The sequence below is a fragment of the Gekko japonicus genome, unplaced genomic scaffold, assembly GCF_001447785.1.
Source record: "Gekko japonicus isolate JY-2015 unplaced genomic scaffold, Gekko_japonicus_V1.1 scaffold68, whole genome shotgun sequence".
NCBI lineage: Eukaryota > Metazoa > Chordata > Lepidosauria > Squamata > Gekkonidae > Gekko > Gekko japonicus.
In genome coordinates, this window is record NW_015169175.1 from 938,005 (window position 1) to 948,165 (window position 10,161).

At 46.9% G+C, this 10,161-nt stretch overlaps 1 protein-coding gene across 1 annotated transcript in view; it reads left to right on the top strand.

Moving 5' to 3' along the window:
• The first annotated feature begins 3,746 nt into the window (after window positions 1-3,746).
• The window catches only part of TSPAN5 (tetraspanin 5), a 99,492-nt gene continuing 93,077 nt past the window's right edge, over window positions 3,747-10,161 (top strand). Inside the window, exon 1 of the mRNA XM_015415979.1 lies at window positions 3,747-4,155. Coding sequence (XP_015271465.1) covers window positions 4,075-4,155 — 81 coding nt within the window. The 5' untranslated portion in view covers window positions 3,747-4,074. The remainder of the gene's footprint in view (window positions 4,156-10,161) is intronic.

A 10,161-nucleotide genomic window follows, 5' to 3' on the forward strand; every position in this document is an offset into this window, starting at 1 on the left:
ACTAATCCAATGGTTTCATGTTTAATCCCAATATGCTACGTTTGATTTTTCTTTGCCTTTCACCCACCTTCTGTTCCTACTCTCTCCTTCTTGTAAAATATCACAAATGAGCCACTTGAACACATGCAGCTTTCCTTATATGGAATTGGACCATCGGTCCATCAAAGTCAGTATTGTCTACGCAGCTCTCTACAGTTTCAGGTAGAGGTCTTTCACATCTCCTACTGCTTGGTCCTTTTAACCTGGAGACGCTGAGAAACTGAGCCTGTGACCTTCCGCATGCCAAGTAGATGCTCTACCACTGAGCCACAGCCCCTCACTGCTTTTCTTCCCAATGGGGATTCAAAGCAGCTTACAACACTGGTCTCGCCTCCTCCATTTTGTCTTCAGCACAACAACCCTGTGAGGTAGGCTAGGCTGAGAGCATATGTATAGCTGTAGGTCATCCAGTGAGTTTCCATGGCAGAGTGGATTCGAACCTGGGTTTCCCAGATCCTAGTTTGGCACTCTGACCACCAGCGTTGGTACTCCAGGCTATGAACTGTTTGTATATCCTGACACAGTGAAGACCAATAATCTAGTTCATCATATTAGTTAAGAAGCTGAAGGCTGACCTGGATAGCCCAGGCAAGCCCAATCTTGGAAGCAAAGCAGAGTCGACTCTGGCAAGTACTTGGGTGGGAGACCTCCTTGAAATACCAGAGGTGGGAGCAGGATTTACTCCGCCACCTCTCTGCATATCCTCCAGGCCCCCAGTAGGGGTCAGTCACCAGAGGTCACCATGACTTCCAGGTGCATGCACACATGCATATAAAAATACAAAAGAAAAAGAAACTGAAGAAGGGTTAGAAGATCCCTGCTTCAAATTTCATCCATACCATTCACATTTATTTTCTTTGACCAAAGGCCAAAGCATAAATGGAACCTAACCACTGCACAACCAATGCCAAAACACAACAAAATAATTAATACAACAGCAATCTCATATAACAAAAAGTTGAAAGAGAAGTTGCCTTCTGCAGATGGGAGAAATGGCAGGGCTGTACTCCTTCCCCGCATCCAAGAAATGGCACCTCGGTAAAGGGAAGAAAACTCCAGCTATCAGCCAGAGAAGAAGTTGCTGCAGGAAAGCATGTTTCCTCCCCTCTTTGCCAAGGACAGTGTTCTATTTGCCAGCTGTGCAGTGACTGCAGACATGGTTCCAACTGATTTTGATCAAAAAGGTGGAGGACGTTAGCTAACAAAGCACAAGGTTCTAGCCGGATCTGAAGAAGTGAGCAGTGACTCACAAAAGCTCATACCCAGCCACTAATTTTATTAGTCTTTAAGGTGATACTGGACTCTTGCTCTTTTCTACTCCAACACCTTGTCATTGTTGTGAAATTTCCCCCCCTCTAGCTGCAGCCTCCCCTCTGTGGCATCAGCTTACCACGCAGAAGGTTCCAGGTTCAATCCCTGTATCTTCACTTAATAGTATCAGGGAGTAGCTGATGTGAACTAGCGAGCCACTGCCAGGCAGAGTAGACAATACTGACCCTGACAGATCCATGGCCTGACTCCGTATAAGGAAGCTTGGTGTGTTTGGCCTCTTGCCATTCTCATGACTCCCACAGGGTCGCCCGTTCTCGGTTGGGAAATGCCTGGAGATTTTAGGGGTAGAGCCTGAGGAGGGCTGGGTTTGGGGAGGGGAGAGACCTCATCAGGGTACAGGGCCCTAGAGTACACTCTCCAAAGCAGCCATTTTCTCCAGAGGAATTGAGATCTGTAATCTGGGGATCTATTGTTATACCGGGAAATTTCCAGGTCCCACATGGACGTTGGCAACCCTAACCCCCACTGTGAGACAGAGGGTGCGTTCAGATGCACCGTTTCAGCTGGCATAAACTGCTCCGGTTGGAACCGGAGCAGTTTGATCTGGAAGAAATGCGATCACACTCACCTCCTGACTGCGCAGCACATATGCCCGTTCACACATAGGAGTTAAAAAAATTTTTTTTTACATGTTGCGCATGTGCATAGGCAGCCATGCACAGAGATCTTCCTGCAGGTGCAGAACACCCCATCCCGAAATGCGTACCCTGAAGCGAAGACGCCCCTTTAAATTTTTACTCTGAAACTGGCCTCCATGAGGTCCTGGACTCCTCTAAAGCCTTACACTAGGAACTTTTGTTTTGTTTTATTAACGCTGGGGCGAAGCTTCGCCCAAGCACACATCGCCTACTAAAAAAAAATGGCGGCCGAAAAGCGGAAGCCTCAGGCTTCCGAATGGAAGTGGCTAGACACTGGCGGAGAGCAATCAGATGGGGTTACTGCGGCTGGAACCGGTGCACTCAGGATACCACCACTTGGGGACCTAGTAGCAAAATACAACGGTTTAAAGGCTGTTTGCAATGGTTAGGGCCGGCCGGCCGATGTTCGCTGTGTGATCGCCCGTAAGTACACCGATTCCAACTGGCATCTATACCGGCATAAATGCCCCGTCTGAACGCACCCAGAGACAACCATATCCCATCATCTGCCATAGGGGCAATAAGGGCACTTGCCATTCCTACAGGACTTCCTCTGACTTCATTGCTACAGAAGGGGGAGCGAAGGGCGCAGGAAAACTCCTCTTCCATGAACATAAGTCCAGTAGCAATTCTTTGCAGGTCATGAGCAGTATATATAAATAAATATATCATAATTTATCCGTTAGGGCTGCAGTTTACTTGATAGATCAATCAAAAACATTTCGATAGACTAAAATCAACAGGCCAATTTTTTAAAAAGGATTTTTATTTTTTAAAAATAAGGAAATTGCTAAAACGGCGCCATCTTTGAAAGAGGCATTCCCTCCTCTTTTGGAGGGAAAAGGGAATGGCTCTTCCAAATCGACGTTTGCTGCACCACCGACTTCAGAAAGCACGGTGTGCGGGTTGGGTTGTGTTTTTTTTGGTATGTTCCAAACAAACAAAAAAGTCCCTCATTTTCCCTTTCGACCACCGCTTTTCCTTACGTAAATGCCTGCAGCTTTAATCGACCCACGGGCCGGCTCCTTTGGCGGGGGCCACGCAGCCCTTTGTTGCAATCCCGCCTCGTCGTCCCGTTTCCCCTCCAGGCTCCAGCACGCGCCCGAGGCGAACCCGGGAGCCATGCTGCTTTCTGCGGGGCCAGATGCTGCCGCGAAGCCGGCTTTGCCCAGCTCAGCATGCAGGAAGGGAGTATGGAAGGAGCCCCGCGTCTCCCCCGGGGCCTAACGACTCTGGCAGCAAGCGGATCCCCCATGGTGCTGGAGCGTGGTGGAGGGGGGGGGGAGCGTGTGAACCGGTGAAGGGGAGGGGGGGACAGATCCGTGCGCTACTGGCTGGCGCTCAGCTGTAAGAAGCAGGAGCGGGTCTTTTGCCCGCCCTCCTTCCCGGGCGACGGCGGGCGGCAGCTCTAGATTGGAGAGGCCAACCATCAATAAGCCGGCTGAGCCAGTCGGCGGCCAGTCGGCGGCGGCGTTCCTCTTCGCCTATCGCGGCGCCGGCGCGCGGCTCCGCCCTGCTCTGCCAGGAGGCGGCGGCTCTGCTGTGTCAAAGTGGAGGGGGGCGGGGGAAGCTCGCGGCTCCTGCGGGGACCAGCCTGCGCTGGAAGCATCCCCTCCGGGCAGCGCCGGCAACATCCCGCCGCCAGCAGGGCGAGAGAGAACGAGAAAGAGGAGGGGGGGAAGACGGGGGGGGGGCGGCGGCCCGGGCTTCCCTGCTGCAGTAGCAGCAGCTCGGCCTCTTCCTCCTAGATGTGCGGAGGCAGGAGGACGAGGAGGAGGAGGTGGCGGCGGCGGCGGGAGCTGCAGCTGCGTCTCCGGCACGGGCTGCCTGCGCGCTCCGGGCAGCCGTGAGCCGAGGGGGGCTGCAGGGCTTGGCTGCATCCTCCGCGTCGCTGCCTCTGAGCTGTCCTCGCCCGCCAGCCGCCCACCCAGCCAGCCAGCCCGCCTGCCTGATCCTCCTGCATCCTTTCATTCGCTGCCGCCGAGTCTCTTCTGCCCTCCCCTTCAATTTTAAACCCCCCTCCCCAAATCTGGCGGCAAGTAAAGTGTCTTCATGAACCCCAAGGATGTCCGGGAAGCATTATAAGGGCCCTGAAGTCAGTTGTTGCATCAAATATTTCATATTTGGCTTCAATGTCATTTTCTGGGTAAGTGCAATGTGGGACGTGGGCTTCTTTTATGGTGTTTTAAATGTCCTCCTTAGAGCAATAGAGACAGATGTGATTTCTCTCCTCCTTGATACGTGTGCCGAGGTCTGCTGCCTGCATCGGTAAAATCAGGCCAGCAGAAAGCAAACATGAGATGTTCCAGTGCGCCTAGAGTGAAATACAAGGAATGATCCCTAGAAGGAGGGTTTTGTATATATGGGCTCGTTCCTGCAGAGAACGTCCCAGAGAACGTTCTGTATTCGCTTTTTATTAGTTTCATGCTGCTCCGTCTCTCCCACAGTGCCTTCAAAAACAATGCCTTAATATTTCTGCCATCTCCAAATAGGCGTTAGTTGTAAGGTGTGAACCACTTCCCCAACCCCCACGAAGTGCTGAAGAGCTGATGCGACTTCCAGGGCCTGTAGAAGGCTGTAATGCAAGTCCTAGCAGCAATGTAGTTGGGGAGGAGGATTACACAATGAGTGGAGGCACAGAGTGGCCTTATTGTGCCGGAGAAACAGCGGGAGAAGGGAACTGTATACTTCACCCGCTGCAGAAGTCTCCAGGATCTACAGGGATTAGGATAAAGCGTTTGCTTGAAACTGGCTGCGTTGCTGATCTTATCTTGATTCACCCTTCCCAAGCTTTAAAAAATTGTTTAGCTACTTGGGCTGCAGTGGTCAGAATGAAACATGTTTCATCGCGATGTTGTGTCTGTGTTGCATTTTCCCTGTTTGTGCTTTGAATGCTTCTTTGCACACTCCCGAGCAGTTTGCTGTATTTATGCTGTTTTTAAAAAGACCTTTGATTTCTTGCTGTCTACCACTCTCTTTTACTATGGAGACTTTGGTACCAGGAGATATTTCAGAAATCGGTCCTCGTATGTGTAGAGGGAACAATGGGTGTAAATAGTGTTCACTGCAGTAGAGTTGGGTCAATACGCGAGCTCTCCTGAACTAACCCTATTTGTGACCAATCCATTACGTAAAGGAAATTGATTCTCTGTTAATGGAGGAGGAGGAGAGACAGACACACACAGAGTCAGGGGGCCACTGAGAGCTTGGGTGTGAAGACAATCAGAGGGCAGAGTCTCCAAGCAGTTTCGGAGGAAGTGCATTAAAAGCAATTCTGATTCCTTGTTCCATATTGAAGGGAAGGAAGAGCTGCCCAGCCTGTCTCTTTCTTTCTTGCTAGCTTTGATTATTTCTGGCAAGGCAGGTCAAAAGTTAATGGAGTCACGGCCAAAGGCCTGAAACAGAAGTGAGGTGTTAATGTTGCTGCAGAAAACCTGGTGATAATGGATACTTTCCAGCTGAGAAGAGCACGTCACGGGCTCTAATCCACGAAACCTTTATGCCATGATAAATTTGTTAGTCTTCATGGTGCTCCAACTTCTTGGTGGCTGTGGTCTGCCTTCCTAGAAAGTAAAGGCAAAGGAATGGGGAAAGTGAGGCAATCCTTGTTGGAAAGCTGGAAACAGAGGGGTATAAAAGGGGGTATGGGGAGGCCCTCTGGTGCTGTTCATGGAGTAGTGGTCTTATGGAAGCATTTAAATCTGCCTAAACAGAGTTTTTTAGATACTGCCTACATCACACTTGAAGAACACCACTCATTTACCATCAATACAGATTATAAAAATATAAAATTCTGACTCTGGAAGTACAAGGCAACTGTCCAAAGGTATTGTAGCAGACTAGCTTTGTGTTTTGGAAATGAGCCCAGTGAGGGTTGAGGTCTGCAGCACCTGTTCAAGGGTGCTTTCCTTTTTGTAACGGTTTCCAACAGGAATACAGATGAATTAGAGGATGTCCTCAATTTCTCTGCTCTGAAATATTCCTTTGAAATCTTTGTCTCTGCCTGGAAGGAACTGCAAAAAGGAAATTACCTGTGCCGAGCCTGAAAACTGTTGGGCAGTTTCCTAAAAATAGAGGTGCTCTTCTCCCATGGATTGGTGCCCTGCTGTTGTGTGGAGCCTGTTCCAAATGTCATCATTGTGTCCCTGCTGTGCCACTTAAGATTTGGTGCAGAGTTTTGGTACAGCTGTTGAGCTATCCATAGTGTTCGTGCTTTTTAAAAATTGTGTATGATATGTGAGGCAATGAACATAAACACAGCTCAGCATGCAAAGAGATGGCGCGGTAGAATGTTGTGTGGGGCTTTCTTGGATGGAACCTGTTCTGCATTCTAGACCTGATGTGTACTAAACGATTCACAAAGTTTACTTGGAAAGAATGATTTGGGATTGTTAGTTATTATACAGCTCTGTATAGCTTGCTGAAACTAGGATCCCACTATGGAAATCCTGCATCATTTACTGTGCCGTGTTAATACTTATGCTTTCCTTCAGTTCTGTTTTAGACTTCTGTGTCCTGTGACCCTAATCCTGTTGCATTGTTTATTGAATGTCCCGTCTTGTCGATTGTATTGACTCACTCTGTGTAATCCGCCTTGAGTCCAAGTGAAGCAGGGGGACTATGAATCACATAAATAAATTCAAGTGTTTTCCTAGTTCAGATTTGAGCTTTGCCTGTAATTTTAGTAGTTTAAGGGTTGTAATTCTGCACCTACATGTCCAATCTTTCACCACAGAGAAAGCTGTGTGCTTAACAGAGCTAAAGTTATTGGGGAGGGGGGAGGATACTGATACCCTGAATTACTTTCCTGCTTGTTCCATGAGGTATGGTTGTTGTATTCCAAGCAATTTTTCCTATTGAGGCGGTTAGTGTGATCTGGTACTCTAAGATTAATGGGGTAATAGTGATGCTGGTTGCATCCTCACATCCCTGGATATTGTACTATTTTGTGCTGTTTGAGAGAGGCAGGCTATGAATTATGCAAAAATGGTAATAACCCCATATGGTTGTATTATACAGTGTGGAAGGTACTGGTGAAATTGGTGGTGACCCAGTTTCAAATTCTTACCCTGCTGTGAAGTTCATTGTCTGGCCTTGAGCAAAGCACTGTTTGTTTTCATGCATGCCTTTTAATTTTTTTATGTCATTAAGGTCTTCATAGACCCCTTTAGGTAGTTCCGAGTTTATGTGGTTCAGGGCTGTAAAGTTGGATATAGTAACAGTAAACCGCTTCATGTAGAATTCTCTGCTTGGGAAGACATCAACAGTATATGCCTTTTGAAATGTGGCTGTAAAATCTGTCTTCCTGTAGAATTACAAACCAGGGTCACACACATTTAAAAACTCCCAAGCTGTTGACAGGAGTTCAGATTGCAAGGAAGAGGTGTACTATTGGCATGTATGAGAATTAGACCTGTGATGACTTGGTTAGATAAGTAATAAAGGTGCTCAATTAATTGGGAAGCGATTTTTATGAAACAATTCACAGAAATGGTTGCATGCAGCTGCTACATTAGAGAAGCCATTTCCCCCTTCTCTCAAAAATAATGCCCATGTGTTGCATCAGGCACTGCTTAAGCCCAAAGTATGCTTTTTCCTTCAGAATTTGTTTCTTTATCTAGAGTTCATGACTAACCTATGGGAACGCACTATGTGATTAACTACAGTGAGATTTCTTTAACTGTGCGACAGCACTGATAAATACCATTGTCCCAGAAATTGTGAAGCACTTCAAAAGATGAGGTAAAATATCTCCTTTCCCCCTTCTCCCACATCATGGTAGATAGTCATGGTAACCTAAGTCATGTTCCTCAGACTTTTAAAATTCAAAACAAATAGCATTTTGTACCTGGAACTGTACCCAACCTGCTATTTCTCTTCCTGCCCCATGTGCTTGAAATACGTACTTGTTTTGTATCTCATTTGTATTAGATGACCCCCCCCCCTCTTACACAATCTGGTGAGCTACTTTGGTATCCATCATTTTATCACACTGTCAGCTTTCAAGATGCTCAAGGGTGAAGATACATCAGAACATGAAGTCATAATTTATATCTTAATTTAGCTGGGCATGTGCTAATATCCTTTTTTTAAAACATCCATATGGGTAGCTGTCTTATATTTCCTGGGAGATTGGCAGGAAGTGAGCTAAATTTGGTTATTTGTTATCTGTGGAAAAGTAGAGATGGAGAGGCCTTTTTACTCTGTTGGAGCATCCATATTAACCATTATGGTGTAGTGGTTAGAGTGGGATCTGAGAGATCCAAGATTGAATCCCCACTCAGTCATGGAAGCTTTCTCTGGGTGACCTTTTTCCTAGTCACACTCTCTCTCAGCCTAACTTACTTCACAGTGTAGTTGCTATGGAGGTAAAATACAGGAAGGGGGAAGGAGGTTGGAAGCTGCTTTGGGTCCCCATTGGGGAGGAAAGTGGGGTATTGTTGTTGTTCAGTCGCACAGTTGAGTCCGACTCTTCGCGACCCAATGGACCAGATCACGCCAGGCCTTCCGGTCTTCTGCCGTCCTCTGAAGTTTGCTCAACTTCATGTTCGTTGCATCTATGACACTGTCTAACCATCTCATCCTTTGCCGTCCCTGTCTTCTTTGACCTTCAATCTTTAGATATCTAAAATAATCAGTTCTAAATATATACTCCCTGTGTATACAACCCTGGATGTCATAATTAGAGACTATTTTCTGGGTATCCCTGCCTTCAGAGGCAAATGTAACCTCATGGCTGGATAACTGTAACACATTCTGTGTTGGGCTGGCCTTGAAGAAAACCTAGAAATTGCAGTTGGTTCAGACTATGGCAGCCCAATTATTGTCACTGGCTACCCAGTGGGAATATCTTTTACCCATCTTAAAACAGCTACTTTGGCTGGCAGCTTGTTTCAGAGTCCAGTTCAAGGTGCTGGTTCTGACATTTAAAGCACTTCATGGCACAGGACCTTCATGTCTAAAGGATTGTCTCCCATATGTCCCTGTGTGCCAAATATGATCTTCAGCTTGCCACATACTGGCTGTTCCCCCACTTAAGATGCCCTGCCTGGCATCAGCCAGAGCCTTTCCCACTACTCTCTGGAACAGGCTCCCTGAGGAGGTGAGGAAAGCACCATCATTATAAATCTTCAGGAGGTTCTATGAGGCCATTTTATTGACCAGAGCTTTTAATGAGGTATAAATGACACACATCTTTTAAGGGGAGAGGGGTATCTAGGTTTTTTCCTACTGATTTTAAATTGTAATATTTTAACTGTGGCATGTAAGCCACCTTAAAACACAAGAAAGGGTGAGATACATAAATACATAAATAAAACAAAACAGGCTACTTGAAGCTTTTCCTGTGGTTGTTCCTAAATTGTGTGACACTGTCCCTAAATGTGTTTGCCCTGTATCATCTTAATCTTCGAAGCCTTCCTGAACTTTTGATGTTTGGCTCTTCGGTTAGTTAATCGGTTAGATCCTTTGATTACCTTCTGCTTAGGAGGGAGGTTTCTCCTGATGGATGGAGACTTGTGGGGGGAAGGAATCATTGGCTCCAACCCATTGTTTAATGTTCTTATGTATTTCACCAACCATCCTGGAGGCCATTCTAGGCTGGTTGGAGTGGTTCTGTTTTACAAACAAAATAGATGTGGGGGATGTAATATTTTGGGATTCAGAAGAGTTGCAGAATCTCATTGTGAATACAGAATAGCAATGAAAAATCTGGCTTTTAATTATTTTAAACAAGCAAGCTTGTAGCTCTTATACAGGTAATTAATGAAACAACGAGGACAATACCTCCTGAATAGGCTTGCCAGCTTCCAGGTGGTGGCTGGACATCTCCTGCTATTAAAAGTGATCTCCAAGCAACCTGGAAAAGAAATGGCTGCTTTGGAAGGTGGACTCTGTGGCATTATACCCAATTAAAGTCCCTCCCCTCCTTAAACCCCGCCCTCCTCAGGCTCCACCCCCAACATCTCCAGGTATCTCCCAACCCAGAGCTGGCAGCCCTACTCCTGAAGTACTAAAAGCCCGAGTGGGGGGCCAGGACCGGCTCTAGGTTTTTTTGCACACTAGGCGAGGCTACCTTCTGGCGCCCCCCCCCCCAATGCACCCACTAATTTTCAAACATAAATGCATTTTAAGAAGAATGAAAAACACAAAA